Source organism: Pelodiscus sinensis, chromosome 22 (genome assembly GCF_049634645.1).
Source record: "Pelodiscus sinensis isolate JC-2024 chromosome 22, ASM4963464v1, whole genome shotgun sequence".
In the NCBI taxonomy this organism is placed as follows: domain Eukaryota; kingdom Metazoa; phylum Chordata; order Testudines; family Trionychidae; genus Pelodiscus; species Pelodiscus sinensis.
The window spans coordinates 12,076,131-12,100,110 of NC_134732.1; the positions used below are offsets into that span (position 1 = coordinate 12,076,131).

Below are 23,980 nucleotides of genomic sequence, written 5' to 3' on the forward strand. Positions count from 1 at the left end.
CAGCATTCAGGTGACTTGCATTTGAGACCCCAAGTTCTTGTCTGAGAAGAGCTACAGATAATGTTCTCAATATATGGAGATGTGCCTATCTCATAGAGCTGGAAAGGACTGTGAGGAGTCGTCCAGTCCAGTCCTCTGCCCTCACGGCAGGATCAAGTACCATCCCTGACAGATTTGCCCCAGATCCCTAAATGGTCCTCCTCAAGGATTGAGCTCACAACCCTGGGTTTAGTAGGCCAGTGCTCAAACCACTGAGCTATCCCTCTACCTCCTACTGTAAAGCCACAAGTGAAGTTTGAGGAAGCTACCACGTATCTCTTCATAGGTTTAGTTCATGTTAAAGATAGTTAGTCTCAAAGAGACTGCATATCAGAGCGGAAAATCAGACACCATAACTAACAAGTATTGAGGCAAATAGGGTTCAGCTTTTAGTGTGATCTGCTATTCCATTTCTGCCCCAGGGAAAGGTTGGTTCCTTTTAGTTCAGGAGCTCTTACTGAGCTGTGTCTGGCTGTGTTTTGCAAATTATATTATTATGAGAATACAATTATAGAAGCTGCAGTGAGTGAAAGGAGTAGAAATCTGAAATAATTCACAACTTAGTCCTCTCTGTTTCTTGGTCTATAGTCAAAAGTTCTTCAAACACATCTGTGACACTGTTTCTAAAAGTAGACTGAAAATAAGTATAAAATAATATGGGGACATGAAATACTGAGATCTGGTGTTCCCAGACTCTTGCAAAAAGCCAAGTGTAATATTCATGCATTATGCTCACGATACCTCAGAAGGAAAACGGTAGGGCCCAAAGGCCTGACAAACATCATACGCAAATAAACTTAAAAAACAACAAATGATCTGGACAGGTTTTTTTGGCATGAGAAAGAGAGAAACAACAAATCTTAGTGAGGCCTAGTCTGTACCTAAAATTAGACTGACCTGGATACATTGTGCCCAGTTTGACATAGTGAAGTCAAGTCAAACCAAACCACACTGTATATGCACCTAGAATTCTTTTGACCTAGCTATCACATCTTAGTTGCCATTAAATGCATCAACACAAAAACCTCTTCTCTCAGAGTTTGTCTACACTACACCCTTAGCTCGAAATAAGCTATGCTATTTGACCTATACAAATTGTGTAGTTTATTTTGAGTCAATTTCAAAATAGCTTATTTCAATTTCAAAATAAACCACTATTCTGAAACGTCCTTCAATCCTCATAGAATGAGGTTTACAGGGACGTTGGAATAGTGAGCCCGTTATATTTCGAAATAATGGGCTTGCTTAAAAGACATGGAATAGTTATTTTGGGACACCAGAAGTATCCTGAAATAGCACCACTGTCTAGATGTACCCTCAGTGTGAGAGGCCATCTGTATAGCAGCATGTTAGCGAAGGCATGCCTTAGGCTTAATGAAACAAGGGCGAGGGGAATCTGAGAGAAGGCAATTGACACCAGGAAAGCTCTTTCAAGCATGCTGGCAAGAGCCAAACAACGTTTAGGAAAAAAAACAGAGGATGCTGGCAGCCTTTCATAACCATATTGATCCGAATTAAAATGTAGATTGAATCCTGAAAGCAAGTTACTGTGACCAAAAAAACCCAAATTATACCATTTTGTACATGGCCATTTTGGATGAAAGATCAACTCTGACGGCTTTGAAGTAATTATAAAGAAGCTCATGATTATGAAGACAAACATAATAAAGAATAATTGTAATTGTTATCAATTCTAAACAATTGATACTGTTCGCTTTTAGGTTTTTAGAGTTTTTGTTGTCTGTATTTGCCGCTTTTGGGTGTCTTTACGCTGAATGAAGATGAGTGGCTCCGAAGTAACCTGTCTGGCACTTAGGTAAGAATATTAGCTTTCAAATCCTCACTGGAGAGGAGAATAAAACTGGTGTGTGGTTGTTGTTGTTTTTTAAAGCACAACTCTAAACTTGTATGGTCCTCCTTAAGCTAGGAAAAGTGAATTCCTAATCAGCCAAGAGAAGATGGAGGGTGGGAAATGATTCCTTTACTCCTCATAATCATATGTGCTGTCCTTTTGATGAAGACAAAGAACTCTTCTTCGAGGGTGATTGTGGCTGGTAATGTAACTCAGTATAATAGTATTTTTTTTTTTTTTTTAGATAAATACAACCAAGCTTAGACCAACTGACATGATTTTCCTTTCTCTAATGGGGTGGTGCATATTTAAAAAAAAGAAACCAAACCTATTCCATAGAATCGCTATGGATAGTAATTATATGCTCCAATAATAAGAAATTAGCAGTAGGGATATATTACCGACCACCTGACCAGGACAGCGATACTGACATTGAAATGCTGAGGGAGATTAGAGAGGCTACCAAAATAAAGAACTCTATAATAATGGGGGATTTTAATTATCCCCATATTGACTGGATACATGTCACCTCAGGAAGAGAAGCAGAGAGAAAATTTCTCAATGGCTTAAATGACTACTTCTTGGAGCAGCTGGTGCAGGAACCCACTAGGGGAGAGGCAATTCTCGATTTAGTCCTGAGTGGAGTGCAGGATCAGGTCCAGAAGATAACTGTTACTGGACCGCTTGGGAATAGTGACCATAATATAATAATATTTAACATTCCTGTGGTGGGAAGAACACCTCAACAGTCCAGCACCCTGGCATTTAATTTCAAATAGGGGAATTACACAAAAATGAGGAGGTTAGTTAAACAGAAATTAAAAGGCACAATGACTAGAGCCAAATCCCTGCAAGCTGCATGGAAACTTTTTAAAGACACCATAACAGAAGCCCAACTTAAATGTATACCCCAAATTAAAAAACATAGCAAGAGATCTAAAAAAGAGTCACCGTGGCTTAACTACCATGTAAAAGAAGCAGTGAGGGACAAAAAGGTATATTTTAAGAAGTGGAAGTCCAATCCAGGTGAGATAAATAGAAAGGAAAATAAACACTATTAAATCAAGTGTAAAAATGTAATAAGAAAAGCAAAAAAAGATTTTGAGGTACAGCTAGCCAAAAACTCAAAAAGAAATAACAAAACATTTTTTAAGTACATTAGAAGCAGGAAGCCTGCTAAAAAACCTGTGGGTCCCCTAGATGATCGAGATATAAAAGGAGCAATCAAGGACGATAAAGCCATTGCGGATAAACTAAATGATTTCTTTGCTTCAGTCTTCATGGCTGAGGACGTTAGGGAGATTCCCAAATCTGCACCGTCCTTTGTGGGTGATGAATCTGAGGAACTGTCCTGGATTGAAGTGTCATTAGAGGAGGTTTTGGAACAAATAGAAAAACGTAATGTTAACAAATCTCCGGGACCAGATGGCATTTATTCAAAGGTTCTAAAAGAACTCAAATGGGAAATTGCTGAACTATTATCTGTGGTTTGTAACCAATCCTTTAAATCGGCTTCCGTACCCAGTGACTGGAAAGTAGCCAATGTGACACCAATATTTAAAAAGGGCTCTAGAGGCAATCCTGGCAATTACAGACCGGTAACTTCAGTACCGGGCAAATTAGTCGAAACAACAGTAAAGAATAAAATTGTGAGGCATGTAGAAGAACATAGTTTGTTGGACAAAAGTCAACATGGTTTCTGTAAAGGGAAATCATGTCTTACTAATCTATTAGATTTCTTTGAAGGAGTTAACAAACATGCAGACAAGGGGGATCCAGTAGATATAGTATACTTAGATTTTCAGAAAGCCTTTGACAAGGTCCCTCACCAAAGGCTCTTGTGTAAATTACATTGCCATGGGATAAGAGGGAAGGTCCTTTCTTGGACTGAGAACTGGTTAAAAGACAGAAAACAAAGGGTAGGAATAAATGGTAAATTTTCAGAATGGAGAGGGGTAACTAGTGGTGTCTCCCAAGGGTCAGTATTGGGACCAATCCTTTTCAACTTATGCATAAATGATCTGGAGAAAGAGGTAAGCAGTGAGGTGGTAAAGTTTGCGGACGATACCAAACTGTTTAGGATAGTCAAGACAGAAGCAGACTGTGAGGGACTCCAAAAAGATCTCACCAAACTGAGTGATTGGGCAACAAAATGGCAAATGAAATTTAATGTGGATAAGTGTAAAGTAATGCACATCAGGAAAAATAACCCCAACTATACGTACAGTATGATGGGGGCTAATCTGGCTTCGACAAATCAGGATAGAGGTCTTGGAGTTATCGTGGACAGTTCTCTGAAAACTTCCACACAGTGTGCAGCGGCGGTCAAAAAGGCAAATAGGATGCTAGGAATTAAGAAAAGGACAGAAAATAAGACACACAATATCTTACTGCCTCTGTATAAAACTATGGTACGCTGACATCTTGAATGCTGTGTACAGATGTGGTCTCCTCACCTCAAAAAAGATATTTTGGCCTTGGAAAGAGTTCAGAAAAGGGCAACTAAAATGATTAGGGGTTTGGAATGGGTCCCATATGAGGAGAGGTTAAAGCGACTGGGACTTTTCAGTTTAGAAAAGAGGAGACTGAGGGGAGATATGATAGAGGTATATAAAATCATGAGTGGCATGGAGAGGGCAGATAAGAAAAGTTACTCATTAGTTCCCATAATAGAAGAACTAGAGGACACCAAATGAAATTAATGGGTAGAAGGTTTAAAACTAATAAAAGAAAGTTCTTCTTCACACAGCGTGTAGTCAACCTGTGGAACTCCTTGCCAGAGGAGGCTGTGAAGGCTAGGACTATAACAGAGTTTAAAGAGAAGCTAGATAATTTCCTGGAGGTTAGGTCCATAAAAGATTGTTAGTCAGGGGATAGAATTGGTGTCCCTGGCCTCTGTTTGTCAGAGGCTGGAGAGGGATGGCAGGAGGCAAATTGCTTGATCATTGTCTTCGGTCCACCCTCTCTAGGGCACCTGGTGCTGGCCACTGTCTGCAGACAGGATACTGGGTTAGATGGACCTTTGGTCTGACCCAGTATGGCCGTTCTTATGTTCTATTCCATCTCCCACCAAAAAGCCCCCCAGAATAAAACAAACCTGATGCAACCTATGGAGGGGATGGTAATCTCAAGAATACTGTTCAAAACAGTTAAATACAAAGAAGATAATATTCCAGGTGTAACCAGCACTGATCTACAATCTGTAGACAGAAATGTTCTGTTGGTTTGGATATAAACCTCCGAAGGGATTCAGGGCTGCTCTTACTGACCTCAGTGCAGTGCAGATTTGGGTCCGAAAGAAAGATAATGTGATTTGTACCACTTCTAAAGTTGCAAGAATTTATCAGGACCTATCTGTTTTTATATTTACAGTATTTTTTTGGAGTGGCAAAGGGCTCTATTTGTAAATGCACAACTGAGCCACTTGCCATAAGAATCTGTTCTGCACTAATACATTCTCTTGTGTTTATGACATATCACCATATGCTGTATGTATGAAAGATAAAGCACACCCACCTTTCTACATGGCTATTTGGAGAGTTTCTATAAGGGATTCAGTTTTGTGAAGGAGAGCAGTGAGAGGATTATGAATATCAACCTTCTATCCTCCAGCTTGGTGAGAGATCTAACATAATATTTTCCAATATTTGTATTCAGAGCAGAAGATGCTTAGTATTAATAACAAGTGAGACGTACTTGGTTAGACTCTAGAGATAGGTGATGGTAGCACTGTTTTTATAACCAACCCTTATTTTTAAGGAGTTTCAGAAATTCTTAAATCAATCTGGGCTAAAATGTACAAGGTTTTAGCCTTAAGGGAATTTAAAAAAAAAGGATGGCTTGGACATTATAATCAGCATTATAATCCGCACTCCAAACATGCATGATTATATTTCCTTCTTAAACTGTAATTTGACCTCAGTTAATCTGAAGTGGGAGTTGTTGTGATGAGCTTCACTAATGTGCCCATGCACTATTTTAATACATTTTAGAGAGTAGATTAGAGTTGTCTATGTCCCACAGCTGGCTCATGTCAGCTAAGAGTTCAGAATGGTTTGAAGATGAGCATGACCCACACTTTAATGGCAAAGGGAAGAGGATGTGAAATTCTGCTTTCCCTTAACCCTTTTCAATAAGACATTCAGCTGGCACACCTGAAACTAAAGAATGTAACCTTGTGCCTGTGTATTTTTGTTTTCTTTTCCTTTATTACCTGATATGTAAACATTCATGTGTTCCTGTTCTCCCTCTCCTTCCTTCCCCCAGCTAACTCTTTTATATCTGTTTTTGGATGTGACCTTAAATGCAAGTCAAATAAATCTTTCCTTCATTATATAAGTTTTTTCCCCTCTCTCTATATATCTTATCTATATCTACATACACAGTGCTTTTTTTGTGACAGTACTGCCTGGTACGCAGTACTGGCACCTCGCGATGCAGTACTAGCACCTTCAGTCAGAGCTCAGCAACTTTTGCCCTGGAGTACTGGTAAAGTGAAGATTTGCTGAATGCTTCTGAAGACTTACAATGCCTATCCACTGAGATCTGTAGAAAAGTCTAGGTTCCTTTCAGAAGTCAACTACAGCATGTTAAACCTGTCATTTTCAAGCCATGAAGCAACTACATTGAACTAGAATAGGCATGTGCTTCCAGGGCTTTTTTAAGATAGTTTCTTTAAACGGATCACATTTGATGCGTGAAACTCACTGCCACTAGTTATTAGTGAGGTAAAAAGCTTAGCTATATTCAAAGAATTAAACATTCACATGAATAAGAAAATGGTAGTTAAATAAGACAGGATGACCCATTACGCTTCCGTATATAAACCAAACACTAGCAGAGGTTAAAATCTATGGATAGATTAGTAGTTAATAATTGTCTGGGAGCAGGGAAGGCTACACCTCTCTCAGAAACAGCCTTTGCTGGAAGAAACCAGACATCAGCCACTGAACTGCTTCAATGTTGCAATTCTTACCTCCCTCCCTCTCCCTGTTTCCTCTCTTCCAACCTCCTCCCTGCCAAACAAAACAACACAAAAAACCAACCACCACACAAGTAGCTTTGCAGATGCTATACTCTAAAGCAGTGGTGGATATGGGGGCGGGGCCGCTCACAGGCCACGTGACTGGGGGCGGGGCCAAGCATGCGCCGCACGCCCAAGGTCAGCACCGGCATGTGTTGCGATCCCGGGCAGGGGCTGCCCAGGTTCCGCGCGGCGCCGCCGGGGCCAGGGCCGGCAAGGGCACGCGTGGCGCCTCCGGGGGCGGGGCCAAGGCCAGCGCCAGGGCCGGCAAGGGCACGCGCGGTGCCCCCAGGAGCGGGACCAGGGCCGGCAAGGGCATGTGCGGGGGCCAGGGTACGCGCGGCGCACCCGGGGGCAGGGGGCAGGGTCGGCACCGGCACGCGCGGCGCACCCGGGGTCGGGGCCGGCCATGCGCCCGGGGCTGGCACCTGCCGCACTCCCGGGGGCGGGGCCAGCCCAGATTGCTCCGCGGGCGCATGTAAAGGGCCCGGCGGGCGCCATGGCGTCCGCGGGCACCGGGTTGGGGACCACGGCTCTAAAGCCTTGGGAGAGGGAAAGAGTAGTAGATTTAAGTATCTAGGTAGAGAGGCCTTAAAAAGTGCAACTGTTAATTTCACAAGCAATGGTGGAGAGGCTCCTGTTCTGTGCTCTTGGTTTAGAGCTATGGGTCAATTCACACTTATGTGCTATAACTTATTGCCAAGATATTTATTCAACCTGCCGTTTAGGTGAATCTGCCACATGAAACATAGTTTTGCCTGAGAATGTGATTAAAAACCTTTCACAGAGAGCCTGAGGCACTCCTTTTAATGGTGGACAGTCTACCTCAGCGAGCATTACAGACCCCTTCAAACCAAACATTATACAGAAATAGATTAATGAAATAGTGGCCAGAGCTATCCAGTTTAAGAGAATGCATGTTTTAGAGGTTAAATCAGAACAGTCTTCATATCTGTACACCGTGAATAATGCTTATCTGAATTATGACAAATGCCCCCTCACATGGAATACTGAAAATTATTTGATATTTCTAAAACATTAATATTTTCCTGTTGAATATTGGATTACTGTGAGAACCCCATTAGCTGTAGGCCTGCTCAGAGTTGTTTGATAAGGAATAGAAGCACTTAGTATATCATTTTCTTATTTAATATTGCTCCAGTTTCCTTTCCACTAGACCAGTGTTTCTCAAACTGTGCGCTGCGGAGCCCCAGGGCTCCATGAGACATCTCCAGGGGCTCCGTGAGGTTGACAAACTGGAAACATCGATAGGTATAACACATACAATCAGTGGACCGCTGGGGCTCCGCATACATTTTTATGCATGTAAAGGGCTCCGGAGCCCAAAATGTTTGAGAACCACTGCACTAGATATTCTCGTTGAAGTACCTCTAGTAGGGATGCCAGATGGTTTCAGAAAAAATACCAAACAAAAACATGCCAGGAAAAAAAAGGGGGGCCTCCAAGAGTTGTTAAGCAAAAAGAAGAAACAACACCACGGCCCCTTTAAAAACCACATGGTGAGGCTTTTTGGCCTTAACAGGCTGCCAGCTGCCACCTGCCATCTTGTCTCCCTGCACCGAGCTGGAGATCTCCCCTGCGAAACCCAGTAAGCACTGTAACCGTACCGGACTCAAACCGGTGTAACAGAATGACACGGATGCCCGAAGGAGGATTTACCAGACTTTTATTAATCAGCGCTGATGGTCGTCCCCTCGAGCTTTATAGCAAAAAAAATGGCGAGGAGCGGCCCCGTGCCGCTCTGTGCATAGCTTTTTATCGGATACATGAATAACAGTTTGATTGGCTTTTACATTTCATTGGTTAAAGCACAGCAATACATTATTTCTAACGTTCACGATTGGCATTCCAGTAGTTGGGGAGGGGTACTCTTATCTTATGCCTATGTGCGGTTTTACTTTCTCATAGCCATGTTGCTGATTTCTGCCTGCTTGTGCCTGTCACAAGTTAGAAAATGTGAAATACAGCTTCATTCTTGCTCGACAGGCTAGTGGGCCCCTAACTGCTGTTAGGCTAGCTCCTTATCTTTTTCGGGTAAGGGGCAAATTCCACTACATTCCCCCCTCAAGAGCCTTACTTGTCAGGCTCTTCTTCATCCTTTAAGGGCAGTCTGGTATAGAGTGCCATTATGTGAGGACTTGTTTGTTGGGATACAATTTGGGACACCATTCGCCGTACGCATGCAATGAACAAAGGAATAAGGCAGGGCAATATGCAGACTAAAATTCCTATAAACACTAGCCATCCGAGTATGGCCTTGACCCACCCCATACTTGGTAGCCAAGAGGTAAGCCAGGAGGTGTCAAGGCCTGTCCATGTTTGGACTGGCACGTGGGCTAAGTTTTGCATTTTTTGTGTGATTTCCGCTATTGCATTTTGTGTATCCCCAATTTCAAGGCAGCAATTAGATAGGTTGAATTTTTTACATAGCCCTCCTTCATTGGCTAACAGATAGTCCAGACCTAAGCGGTTCTGGTAAATTGCGTTTTTAAACGTAGTTTGTTGTTTTGCCAATAAATTTAAAGCTTAAGCAGTTTCATTGGTTATGAGTTCAACAACTGCTTGTAAGCGGATAATTCGGTTAAGCATATAAATAGGGGTGCGGTATCCATAACTGCCATCCTGTGCCCAGGATGCTGGATCGTAGTATTGGATTATACGCTCGGGGGGCCATTCATTGTCTTTCCAAGTTCCTATTTTTATTTTCCGTTTTTCTCTAGTGTATACGCGTTGGCCGAATTATTGGCCAATCTCTAGGGGCATGAGGAAGAATGCAGGACGAATGGTCCCGAGGTAACATGTTCCCCACCAATGAGGTGGTAGTTGAGAATATGCTATGGTACCACATATCCAATATAATCCATTGGGAGCTCGGCCTTGTGGTGGATAAGTACCGTTGTCCCAGAATGCCTGCATTTGAGGCGGCAGCATGGCCCGTGGGTTGTTAGGAAAAGTGGTATTGTTTGCACTCCAGTTGGAAATTGTGCTGCCATTGTGAATGCGGATAGCTAAGCAGTTTGCGTCTCCAATATGATGGGTGTGGTTGGGCGCCTGAGGTACTTGAATACAATTGTTTCCCACTAGGTTAGTGTGTAATGTCCACCATACGGCATCTGTATGGGGTGGATACTGCATTTGGTCATAACTGATATTGTATGTGCTATCCCATTCCTCTGCAACCCATGGCCATTGATCTCCTATGTTAGTGCCTCCACAGACAAAACAATTGCTTATATTTAATGATACCGCCACCTGTTCTGCTAATTCTATAAATAAATTCTTCGTACTTTTAGGGATGTCATCCCATGGACTCTTGTTTACTTCCTCCCAAAATTTATGCTGCGTACCTATAATTGTTTCTTCTACTTTTTCGATCCATAACAGGGTTCCGGGGTTTACTCCTGGACTGTCTAGTCGAAGGCCGAACTGTCGGTTAAAGTATGGCCAATTGCGGGGGTCTTTGATAGTAAAATTGAGTGGAGTACAGGTTTTTGTTTGGCAATTTAATTGTGTGACCCCGGGTCGAAGATCGGCTGTTTGACCTGGCTGTTGCCAGGTTCCCCAGGTGACGCACGACCAGTAACTTAGGAAGAAATCGGCTACACTATTACAGTCTCTATTGAACCCTTGGTATCCTATGTATTTAGGGGAATGCATGTAATATCGTTCCCAGCTTAAGGTACTGCATGGGATTATAGATGTGTGCATAGCCGAACATGCGTCAAATAAGAGAGATATTGGCCCCGTTGCTGGCACTGGAGTAATTGCTAAAACATTTCCTGATGACCCTCCGACCTTTAGTTTGACAATTGTTCTGGTGGCCGGTGGCTGAGGGTCAAAACAGGTTTTGCCATCACAGATAGAATATTGGGTTGAGTTATAGGTACATTGTGTAATTTTTTTTGTACATTTATAGGGTTTTGTATAAAACAAAGTTTGCTGCACTCGAGTGCCGTGTCTGGTGGTTTGGATACAAGAGGTACAGCTAGGGGAATCTATGGGTTGGGTGCTCACAACTTTAAGGGGCAGAAATATCAGGGGTATCATTGTCATCATCAGAGGAAACATATAGGTCACTCTCCTCACTGGACCCGTCGTGTAAGTTTGAACATCTCTCGCAGGGGACATTGTTAGGTTGTGAATTGTTTTGCGAGGCCATGGCACTGCAGAACTCAGTGTCCTTTGAGAGATCTGGGTCGTAATTAATTTCTTCATCCTCTGTTGAGACATGATAAGCCTGGTATTGGTTATTAACGATCCTAATTAAGTACCGCGGTTTGTGCTTCTTATTCCGCCTACGAGTTTGCAATAACTTTCGTAGAAAAAGGAACTGGAGAATTTCTCCTACTATACACTGCTTAATTTTGTAGGAGTAATGACCACAATTTTGGATGCCTTAAATCACCAGAGTCCACCGCCTTTGTGCAGTGGGGGCAATTATAAAGTTTATATAGGCATTTACTGCATTGTTGTCAATTATCCAATCTTCCTGGTCCATGTGGTGTTAGGTGGCCCGTACGGGGAGAGGCTATTTCAGGTAGACCTTGGTAGGGGCTTGATGTCTTGAAATCTTCTCCCGTGCGTTGAGCACCCACTCCCGGTGGGGTGCAACAGGGGGTAGTTTTGACTAATCTTCAGCCATGCGCTGGGCACCTAGTCCTGGTTAGGTGCGGCAGGGCTTTTGCTGATCTTGAGTTTCAAAGGTCCTACTGCTCTAGCTTTCCAGGTCTCAGGGGCGGTCCCTGCTTTGACCCTGCTGTAGTGGACCCAAGCTTTGATACCATGACATTTTAGAGCGGTAGGTGTGACCAAAAGAACTTGTCTAGGCCCTTCCCATTTCACTGTTAGAGGGTCAGGTTTCCACCGTTTAACCCATACCCAGTCTCCAGGCTCAAACTCATGCACTGGTTCCAATACCACAAAGGGCACAGTCTGTTGCAACTGCCTCCTGAGTCGGTGCAAGAGCTTTGCCCATACCTCTACGCTGGGGGGTTGACCTGACGGTTCTCTTAACAGTTCTTGCGTTATAGGGGAGGGCCTTCCATACATTAGTTCAAATGGGGTCAAACCAGTGGTACCTTTGGGGGTGTTCCTGATCTTGTACAATGCATATGGCAGAGCCGTAACCCAATTTAGCTGTGCCTCATCCATAATTTTGATTAGAGTGGCCTTGAGGGTCCTGTTGGCCCTCTCCACTTTTCCCGAAGACTGTGGCCTCCATGCAGCGTGTAATTTCCACTGTATGCCTAGCCCTTGTGCTACCTTGTGGACTGCTTGGTTAACAAATGCCCCCCCATTGTCTGAGTTTATTTGTATGGGTAGCCCATGTGTGGGGAGGTGATGATTAAGGAGGTATTTAACAACCCCATTAGATCCTTCTGATTTAGTAGGAAAAGCTTCAATCCACCCTTTAAGGGTACAAATCACTACTAAGAGATATCTATAGGGTCCACACCTAGTCATGTCTGTATAGTCTATTTGCAGGATGTCCATGGGTCCCGCTCCTACTGCAACCTGTCCTGGTGCCCCGATCCTTCCTGTCCTGGGATTGACCTTCGCACATTGGATGCACCGCCTGGCTACTGTTCTGGTTGCATTAGCCAGATATGGGGCATAGACAACCTTCCTAAAAGTTTGGTACATGGCCTCGGCTCCCATATGGGTTCCTTCATGTAGAGCTTGCACCATGGGTAAGAGTTCATGGGTTGGCACTACACTTCGGCCATCAGGCAGTGTCCATATCCCCTCTTGATTTTCTTGTGCCCCAATAGCTGTAGCCATATTGCGGTCTTCTAGACTGTAGGCTTGTGGGGAGATTTTCATATTAGTAGGGTCATAGGCGCTACTCGTTGGTTTACTGCTCGTAAATCGTGGACTGGGTGGTATTTCCCTGGCTCCTTCTTTTCTACCGGGAACAATGGAGTGTTCCAGGGAGATCTGATTTCTTCTAAGATTCCAGCCTGTTGGAATCCTTTCAGTATGGGTTTAATACCTTCCCGTTTATTTTTCGGAATTGGATATTGCTTAATGCTAATTGGCTCCGCCCCGGGGCGCAGAAAAATATGTACTGGGGTCTGCCGTTTTGCTAGTCCGTATCCTCCATTTTCTGCCCACAAATCCCTTGGAAGGTCACTCCATTCCTCGCTTGGCACTGTAACTGCACAGATTATTGTAGGCTGCCGGTCAGGCCTCTGGAAATGCTCTAGCCATTGCAGGGCGTGAAACCTTGGCACCGTCAACTGACACTGTCCGTTTTCTGAAAAAGTGAGTGTAGCTTGCAACTTACACAGGAGGTCTCTGCCTAAAAGGGGGGCTGGGCTGTCTGGCAAATACACAAACGTGTGAGTAAAGGTGTGTCCTTGAAACTTGCAATCATCAAGTTGGAACAAACAGTGTCTTTCAACCTTCCCTGTAGCCCCTTGGACAGGGAGGGTAGTGGTCAGTGGGCGTCCCATTGGTTTTGTGATTGCTGATATTGATGCTCCACTGTCAATCATTAAGTCAATAGTTGATTCCCCCACTTTCATTTTTACCATGGGCTCTGGGGGAATCCAGAGAGTTTTTGAGCCCGGTCCCCGTCATTGGTCAGTGACGCTAAGTTCTTTCGCCGCCTGATTTTGTCCCTGGGGGCACTCCCGTTTCCAATGACCAAACCCCCGACAGAGCGCACATTGATTGCGATCTAGTGGTAGCCTTGTCTCATCTTTTCCCTGGAATCTTCCTCGCCTTCCTCTGCCTCGGCCACCGCGGCCGCGTCTAGTGGGCTCCTCCTCCCTGATGGCTGCTGCCATAATTTTGGCTGTCTTTTCTGTTTTTTCTTCTTCAGTGTCCCGGTTCATGAACACAGTTCGAGCTAGGCCCAACAACATCTCTTCACTCATATCAGGGGCTTCCTCTCGTTTTTGAAGTTTCTTTCTAATGTCTTTGGCTGACTGGGCAATAAATGTGGTGTTGACTTGCCGCCTATTAGTGGGATCATCCGGGTTTATATTTGACCATACTCGGTAAGCCTCTTTTAGTCTTTCCATAAAGGCGCCTGGAGTTTCATTAGGGCCTTGTACCACTTCTGAAATTTTTGTTAAATTGGTATTTTTTCTTCCTGCCTTTCGGACCGCCTTTACAAACAAGTTACAATAAGCTCCTCGGCTTGCTTAGCCATGCTGCGTGTGGGGGTCCCAGTCTGGGTCCATAATGGGCAGTAAGGCCAGTTTATTTTGCTCATTTAATGTTGGGTTTTCTTGATTTACAATATTTCTCATGGCTTGGTGGACCCTACTCCTCTCTTCTCCCGTAAAGAGGGTTGTCAATAAAGTCTGGATGTCTTGCCACGTTGGCATGTGGGTGGTGATGATTGACTCTATGAGGGTGGCCATTTCGCCAGGACTCTCAGATAAAGGTTTCGTAGTCTTTTTCCAATTTATAAGGTCAGTGGTAGAGAAAGGGACCTGCGTGATCTGCGTATGGATGACTCTTTGGTCTCCGTTCTCTGCCTCGTAACGGGTCACACGGAGGGGAAACTCCGGGACGGCCATTGTCTCTCGGTACCTTAGATCATATCTTTTTTCTCCGAGGAAATTTGGTTTGGGGGAAAGTAGCTCGGTCAGGTTTAATAATGTCTGATTCATTTCTTCTATTTTGTCTTTGACCGTTGCCCCTCCAACCTTATGCGTCTCATCTCTAGGAGACGCGGAATCAGATGGACTAGAGCGGCTGGTGCCGGATGACGGATGCCGAGACGTTCTAGGATAGCCGGGATTGTAGGGAGGGGGCAGGTCATTTTCCTCTTCAGGTTGGGGGAGAGGGTCAAAGCTTTCCTTTTCCATCTTCTCTTTCTCAGGGGTATCCCTTTTTCCTGATTTTAGTACCTCTTTCTTCTTGATTCTCACTGCCATGACGGGGACTGCTTCATTCTTTGACTTCCTGCATTGCTTAATCCACCCTGGACCCTCTACTACATTCAACAACCACTGGTCTACATAGACATACTGATCTGGGTGACTGTCTGTGACTGTCTTGTGGACCTTCCTTATTTCTGTAATCTCAAACGAACCCTCTGACGGCCAGGTAGGGCTCTGGGACGGCCAGTCTATAGTGCACAAACGTGTCAAAACTTTGGGTTTTGGTCTGGGGTCTCCATAGTCTCGGGAAAAGCCGGTTTTAAAATTCTTAATCATGCATTGTAGAGGTGTACAAGATTTGGAACCTCCTCCCCCCATTACTCCGCGACCAAGACGTCACACACACACACCGACAGACACAAGTAGGGTAGGGTATACAGACCGTTGGTAGGGGGTCCAACGGTTCACAATAAGGGATAGACACTAAATTCACACCCTCCGTTCGCGGCTTGTCCCGTCGCCGGGTTACAAGAAACACGCTACTAGGAAGTCCCGACTGGCCTCAAACCGGTGACACATTCAGATTGGGTTTCTGTCTGACAGTCCCCCGATCACTCAACTCACAGATTCACACAACATTCATACACCAACCCACAGATCCACCCGCGGGGAGATGTCTCTGGTAACAATTCAGTGCCCTCTAAATTCCAGGTCTCCCGTCCGGTTGGGCGAATTCCGGACTCCTATTGTCCCAGGACCCTTTGATACTCACTTTCCTGGCATCCGAGTTGTTCCTGCCGGCGGTGGTCTGAACCTCGTTCATAGCCCCCTTATAATGGTGTCCCGTCAGGGCCGTGGAGTCACCCGGGTTCGCCCAGGAGTCTCCTTCGTTCAACCTTCGGAGTGGTGCCTGAGACCAAGTGGGCGCCGGCGGGCGACCCAGGGCCCACGTGAGCACACCAAGGGGAGGCAAGTCTACCGGCAAGACATCCGAGTCACGGCACCAAAAATGTAACCGTACCGGACTCAAACCGGTGTAATAGAATGACACGGATGCCCGAAGGAGGATTTACCAGACTTTTATTAATCAGCGCTGATGGTCGTCCCCTCGAGCTTTATAGCAAAAAAAATGGCGAGGAGCGACCCCGTGCCGCTCTGTGCATAGCTTTTTATCGGATACATGAATAACAGTTTGATTGGCTTTTACATTTCATTGGTTAAAGCACAGCAATACATTATTTCTAACGTTCACGATTGGCATTCCAGTAGTTGGGGAGGGGTACTCTTATCTTATGCCTATGTGCGGTTTTACTTTCTCATAGCTATGTTGCTGATTTCTGCCTGCTTGTGCCTGTCACAAGTTAGAAAATGTGAAATACAGCTTCATTCTTGCTCGACAGGCTAGTGGGCCCCTAACTGCTGTTAGGCTAGTTCCTTATCTTTTTCGGGCAAGGGGCAAATTCCACTACAGCTCTAGGGTTGCCAGGCTGCCTCCATATTGAGCTGGACAGCCTGGAATTTTCGCCTCCTGGCCGGGAAAAAATGAGAAAGTACTGGACATTTTAGGTACTTTCTGATTTTACCAGACAGGAGGCAAAAATACCAGACTATCCGGTTCAATACCAGACACCTGGCAACCCTAACCTCTAGTAATGACGTCCTAGAGAGATTTCACCGCTTGTCTCATTATAAATATCAACTGAGAAATCTTTGGAAAACATTTTCAGTGTTTTTGGAAGAAAAGGATCTGTTTGGCTTTGAATGATAAAAAGGAATAAATATTTCATATTTTCTTAATTCAGTCTTTAGAAGAACGATTGCAGTAAACATTTGATAGATGGAAGGAAAAAGTACTAGGCAGTGCCTATTGTCTGTAATTGCTACCATTTCTCTTGGAAAGCCAAATGGGATCTCCTGGTTAACTTCACTGGACAAGATCATAATCTCCACCTGAAACAATGGGTAGTTACATTACAGCTATAAGGAGTGATGGATAATTCTCATGTCCCCAAAATCAAATATTTAAAAGATTTAATTGAACATGATCAAGTATTGATCTTTTATAATCCATTCATTATTTGGCTGTTATCAAACAACAAAAATATCCCCCCCTACTCATCTCTTACTTTGGCTTGCTTAGTTAGGTTTGGAACTTCCTCTTATTCTAATAAAAGATGTTGCATTCACAAGGTCCAGTTTCGTTGCAGCTTTTAACTTGAGTGACTTTACCATTCCTAAAATCTATGCATTGATGCTGCTTTGCTCTTCACTGGTTTCCTTGTGCAAATGCTTCTATTACCTACACCTCTTTTGGTAATACCCTTGTATTCTTCTCCCTACTTAGGACTTCCAAGTGAGTGGTGTTTAATTTGCACAAATATGGAAGAGAAAGAGATCCCTGTGTTTATTTTCACTTGATGGCCAAATATACACTTTGAAGACCAAGGAAAAAGCATAGTGCCTTAACCCTCATTACTGCCTAGCCTCCATTCTGTTTGCAAGAAATGTCTTAAATCTCAAACTGCTGGGAAGACAGTAGCAACCTAGTTTCAGTTAAAGTGATAGTACTAAATCCCCTACTGCTCCCAATTCCTTTTTAGTGCCACTCAGGAACCACTGTTACCTGCAAAGCTATAAAGTTGATTTGGATATAATTATAGTCCAATGAGTCTCATCATACAGAGGAATTCCATGTACTCCATGCTACCCAATACTGATAAAAATGGATAGTTTCAGTACACATAGGAATTTGTCACTTCAACCATGTTTCTGCAGAAAAATAAATTGATAAATTAAAATCACACTGCAGTCTGAGTGGCATATTTCAGCTCTGAACTGCTTATTCCCACTGACACATACCTCCCACACTTCTAGTCTGCCCGACTTGCTGCTAGCAGACTTTTGTTTCAGAGGGCGGCTCCTTGGCACAGTATTAATTCACGAGTTTCCACCGCAGTTGTATGTGTGTAATTCTACTCCCAGATCAGAATGAAGCTATGCAACACAATACCATGACTGCTCCCATACTTGCTCCTCAGGATTACCTGCTGTGCTATGGATCTTCACATTGGCTATGTCTACATTGGCCCCTTTTCCGGAAGGGGCATGTTAATTTCAGCGATCGTAATAGGGAAATCCGTGGGGGATTTAAATATCCCCCGCGGCATTTAAATAAAAATGTCCGCCGCTTTTTTCCGGCTTTTAGAAAAGCCGGAAAAGAGCGTCTACACTGGCCCCGATCCTCCGGAAAAAGAGCCCTTTTCCAGAGGATCTTATTCCTACTTTGAAGTAGGATCTTATTCCTACTCTGAAGGGCGCTTTTTCCGGAGGATCGGGGCCAGTGTAGACGCTCTTTTCCGGCTTTTCTAAAAGCCGGAAAAAAGCGGCGGACATTTTTATTTAAATGCCGCGGGGGATATTTAAATCCCCCGCGGATTTCCCTATTACGATAGCTGAAATTAACATGCCCCTTCCGGAAAAGGGGCCAATGTAGACGTAGCCCATAAGTAAGGGCTGGCTGGGACCTTGCACTTATGGGTAGCCTCCACCATTTGCAAGCCATGATTTGTAGACGCTCTCCCAAAGCAATTCATTTCTCGCTCCGCCTTTTTTTAATCTCCAAACCACATTTTAGATGCTGGAGAAGAGACAACATATGTCCCAATTCTCCAGCCTCTTTTCTTACAGTGGAAGCAGAAACTCATTCCCCTGTTAACCCAGTTTCCTTTTCTGGGACTGAAGAGGGAAGGTAATTTTTGCCATAGCTTCCCCTATCTCTGATTTTAACAGAGCAGGAGCCCTCCATTCCCTCCTTTTTTTTCCAAGTTGAGGGAGAGAAAGCACACAGCCCTGTTTCCTTCTCCCCATATTTTGGCAACAGGACTACCAAGGGCAGCAAACCTGAGCCTCCTGCCCGTGCGTCTTTTGTCAACAGGATGTGTGAAAGAGGAAACCCACAGGCTTGTTCCCCTGGGCTCCATTTTCTGTCAAAGGAACCAGGAGGATATTTAACTCTGGTCCCAGTCCCCCAATCCATGTCTGTCTGTGTGAGGGGGCAAGATAGCCCCGTCCCCGTTTTTCTCAGTGAGTCTGCGGGTGCTTGGATTTCCTGCCAATGGGGCGGGGACTGAGTTAAAAGCCCCCATATACAGTTACCCCCTGTTCTGTCAAGAGGGCCAGAGGGCGAGGCCGACCCATAGCTCATAAGGCTGCTCCGTGAGACTCGCCCTCACCGAGTGAAAGGCTTTTGGCCTGTTTCGGTTGGGTGTGGGGAGGGGCGAGGAAGCCATTTTGACGAAAAAAATCCCCAGCTTTGCCCCTCAGACCCCTCGCGCGCCACCCATCCAAACAGCTGATTGGCTAAGAGAGAACCACGGCCACCTGCTGATTGGCTAATCTGCATAATGTTTTCCACCAATGATAATACCTTATAACCCCCGCCTTTATTCTGATTGGGACACTAGCTACCTGTGTCTCGCTTAGACAGGGCTGCAGCGCAAGCATTTCATTGGCTATATCGCTCCCCGGATTGGCTTTTTAATTAGATGTTTGTTGATTGGTTGGCGACTCACCTGCTGCGTCTAGCCATTGGTTAGCTTGATTATCTTCCCGCCCATTGGCCGCTCCGCCCCTTGAGTACACTCTGATTGGCTGTGGCGGCCCGGCCCGGTATCCGGGTAAGATGGCCGCAGTCGGAGAGTGTTCGCTCCCCGCTCCTTGGCGGCCGGTCTCTTTCACCCATGTCGAGTATCTTGCAGGTAAAACGCGTGATTATCTCTGTAGTCTTCTCTGTGGTCTCGGTTCCACGAGAGCGGGCAGTTCTGAGCTCAGGATGAATAGGGCCCCAGCGCCGGGATGGCATCTGCCAAATAGTGAGCCATTGAACAACAGCTCAGTGCCGAAGGGATGCGCATGCGCACTGATGTTGTGGAACGCTGCCAGATAGTGAGCCTTCTGTGCTCCGTATTGCGCACGCGCTTATCCTATGTTCAGGGCTTCTAGCCTTAGGGGCTGCTGAGTGCACCGAGGTGATGGGGTCTCAAGAGACTTGTCTTAACCCCACTGCAGCAGGCTCCTGGAGATCATACCCCTCAAGGCAGTGGCATGCTATCACCATGTCACACGTTGCTGCCTTGTGTTGCCAGCTCTCATGGTAGTGTCTTCTTATTTTTTGTTACGTTTGTATTGCCATGTGCTAACTCCAGGGGTGCACCTCCCCTCTCACAACTGGATGTTCCTGCATTGCTTCACAGTGCCACTGTGTCATGGTGTTACCGAGTCACAACATCACTGTGTCACCCTTGTTGTTTGCTGTCTTATATTCTGGGTTGCCATGGTGTGTTGTGTGTTAGCAGCGCAGTGATGCTGGGAGGCAGGTTGTTCTCACGCTACGTTGCCATGTCACAGTGTGGTGCCCATGTTACTTTGTACTGATGTTGTAATGATTAATTTTTGTGGCATAGGGATGAAATGCTGTTATGACTGAGAGAACTGTTGTGGTGCTAGACTGATGTTGTCCAGTTCCTGAAATAGTTTTTCAGGATTATTTTTAGTGTTTCTGGAGTTGGCAGGGCTGTGAAAGCATGCCACGTTTTGAAGGTGTTGAGCTTTGGTTAGATAATGATAGCATTCTCTGGTGGGAGATGTTTAGACTACAACCTCTGTGCATCCTGCATCAAAACTTTTACAGGGCTTGATTTGGGGACTTGAATAGCACTTAGAAGGGCAACTGTCAAAGTCCTTTCAACAGCTGTTAATCTTGCTGGACAGATCCTGTCCCAGCTGTAGCTTCAGCATGATCCCATATTGTCTTTCAACACTGTATGCTCACAGTCCAGCCTATTTTGTGTTACAATAATATCAGTTCTCCCTAGCTAGCAAGGGAGAGAGTTTGGGTCAATACTTTAGTCAGTTTTCTAAATAGCACTTCTGGTGTGTTTGGGGTTAGCCTGCTGAAATTCCAATGTTAGTAATTTATATTTTTCTCTAAATACTTCCTGAAGATGCAGTGGTCTGAAGCAGTGTGGCAAAGGTCCTTAAAAATCTGTCTTCTCAGGAGACCTTTCATGTGGCTGGAGACCTGCTGCTGTCCCATCTTTCAATTAACATGCTTCCTAATTTGTATTCCGGTTCAGAGGGAACTTTTTAACCAGACAGCCTTTCTCTCCCCCTTACCTAGTTGCTTCATGTCTTTGTTGAATGTTCCTTTGGTGTAATTCAAGGGTGATCATTTACTGCATTCCACTAAATTTGGGGAAATAGTAAACACACACTGTAACAGAAGAAAACTGCATAGAGGTCTGGAGAAAGAGGAGCAGTGGTGGCTGTAAACACCAGTCAAAGAATTATAACTAATAAATGTAAAATCCTGCATGCAGGAAGGAGAAATAAACAGCACAGAAACATAATGGTGGGACATAACTCACCGGCTTTTCCCATTGTATTGTTGCAGATTTTTTTTTTCAGCTTGTCTTAATAATATCCCAAATCATTTTCACGTATAGTCCTGAAGCCTTCAAATTCTATCCTGTTAAGGGATTTCCTGTCTGCAGGGTGAATTCTATTAGCAAAATACGGAGTTCCTGATATGTGAGTGTATGTTTCTCCTGGACAACTGGGATTTTTAAGCATCTGGTACTTATAGTTTCTTCAAGAAAAAATGAAGGGACATGTCTGAAGAGTCTCTGTTTTGAGAAACTGACCTTGATACAGAAGATTGTGGCATAGGAACTCCTGTACTTAAAGACATGGAAAATTTGCATAAAATTCCATTTTAAAATTCATAGACTTAGAGAAGTTTAAGCATGTTTAGAGTGTTTAGTTGGCATTGGGCACTAACAAAATTAGTGTGTGTAATTAATTGAAGCATATAACAAAAGGATTGTGCATGTGTGCAAATGCACACTTACAAATATTTGTTTAGCACTTAATTGTCGCTACTTAACTGACTGCTTTGTAAGAGTGTTTATTCTTCCACTGTTCTTTATTGTGACATTTGCTGGAATGGTAGCTTTCCAGAGTCAATGCTGCTTTCAAATCTTAATGACACCTGTTGGGAGAGATTAGTCCTGTCATAGTTTTAATGGCATCCTCTAAGCTTGGTCTTCCAGAAGAAATGTGTCTTGTTGAGATGTAAACCTTGTCATGCCATAGCATCAAATCATACTCAAAGATAACTTGAATCTGTTCTTAACATGCTGCAGATTATACTGGAAAATAAGACAAGTGGCAACACTGCACATTTTTGCATCAGTGTAGAAAGTACTGATGGAGTGGAAAGTCTGTGGGTGGCTTCTTTCTTTCTAAGTTTGTGTGACAAACCGTGCTGCCGCAAATAGACATTTATATAGGAAACAGTGGTGATGGTGGCAAAACAAGACTCTGTGATAGGATGTGGTAACAGTACCATTAATTCATATTTTCACATTACATTCAGGTAATGCTAAAGTGGTAAACCTCAGATTTTTTCCTGTCAGTGCCAAAGGGATGCTGGGTAAAAATTGCACTTTAAAATAAACATGACCAGATGCTAATGTGGGAAACTTAATGTGCTTTTCACCATGACTGCTGCTTCAGCCATTTGCATTTGGATAACTTAAAATAATTTAGTCAGTTTATCCGTGTGGTTCTTGAGTCCAAAATATTTGAGTTAAAACAAAACTTAATATAAAGTTTGATTCCATAGAAAACAAAATAATTCTTATTAACTTTATTGTTTCTTTAAAACTATTAGAGATTTGGGGCATGGGGAAAGTTTAAAAATAGTTGCCTCGTCTTATTTTTAAAACAGGTTCATTGGAGAACTTCATTTTTTAGCCCCTTATTAATTTTTCTCTGGGAATAAACTTTTCTAAGAATAAATAGTATATTATCTATTTGTGCCACTCCTTAAAAACTTGAAACCATTATGATGTAAACATAGCTGGCCTTGTTTTCTCAGATTCTCCTTCTGCCCCCAGTGCATTATTCATTGAAGATTTATAGCCTTTCTACTGTTGGATCAGAGCTGCACTGGCTACAGCCATCTACTAAACTACTGAGTGCGTTATTGCTAGCAGATTTCTAGTATGGTTTAATTGACCAATGTGGACAAGCAGGGTGTTTCTTTCCTGAAAACCAGGCCAGAAACAATCACTCTCAATCAATACTCTCTTACTTATGTCCCTATCTACCTACATAGTCTACTCTGTAGATTGGTTTTAAAATGTATCTCTGCTAGAGCCCTGCTGTTACTAATAATGTTTAATGCAGTGGTGGGCAGGCAACCTGGAGCCCATTGCAAGCAAGACATTTTGTTTTTCTATTGCTATTACAAAAGTGAAACGTGAACTGAGATGCGTGCTGATTGCACACAACATTGACAGTGAGAGCTGTGGGCTCCCTCTGCATCCAGTCAGAGTGCTGCTATGATTCGATTGGTACACAACACAAATTCTAGGTATGCAAGCACAGTTAGCAAAACTATCATCTCCAGGGAGATCATCTTGGTTATGACAATCTTACAATCCACTATGATGGTTGGCCGCTCATGCAGTTCATTCACTAGCCTGGGTCACCCATCACTGGTTTAATCTAATTTATAGATAGCAATGCTGTATGTTAAGTGCTGAACACGTTTTTCAAACAGGATTAAGATTACCCGTGTAGGTATTTCCTGTTCCACATCTATAAGCATTTTGCAGTTGAGACTCTGGTTCATGGATTTTGGCCTTAGGTTCTTCTGCAGTTCACCAACCATTGATGACTAGTTGACTTGTCATATTGATTCTACTGTGATTGGTGGAATTTTTGTTATGCTTTCTTTAGTTCTACTTTATCTAAAATCAACTGCTTGTAAAGATAATCTTCTACCTTCTGTGGGAGAAATATAGTCCCTTTTGAGAAAATAAAAATTGTCAATTTTACAGTATTTTGATCTAATTATATTTTAAAAAAATATGCGTTACAAATTAGCAGTGAATGCTTTGATAAACAATAATTCCTGAACTAGAGACTGTGTCTAACGGATAATCCCTGAATTGAGACCACTTGAAAGCATTCCCAAGGCTTAAGTACAGTTTTCAATATCCTATAGCCTAAAATTCTCTAGGCATCTTACATTAACAGTCACTTAAGGTGGGTTTTCTCTTTCATTTATGTAGTTCATGATCAAAGTTTAGACATAAAGAGCCTGATTATCTGTTTTCTGGCACCTTGTGCTGTCGCTTA

The 23,980-nt window shown here is 43.7% G+C and overlaps 1 protein-coding gene across 4 annotated transcripts in view; it reads left to right on the forward strand.

Moving 5' to 3' along the window:
• Window positions 1-121: 121 nt before the first annotated feature.
• The window catches only part of DOLPP1 (dolichyldiphosphatase 1), a 42,369-nt gene continuing 18,510 nt past the window's right edge, over window positions 122-23,980 (forward strand). Inside the window, exon 1 of one of the 4 annotated variants that reach the window (XM_025187368.2) lies at window positions 122-5,507. In XM_025187368.2, the coding sequence (XP_025043153.2) occupies window positions 5,478-5,507 (30 nt within the window). In that variant the 5' untranslated portion in view covers window positions 122-5,477. Of the gene's footprint in view, window positions 5,508-19,404; window positions 19,531-19,624; window positions 19,926-23,980 lie in introns of those variants that run through there. The other 3 variants (XM_006128328.4, XM_006128329.4, XM_075905216.1) reach the window with 3 other exon arrangements.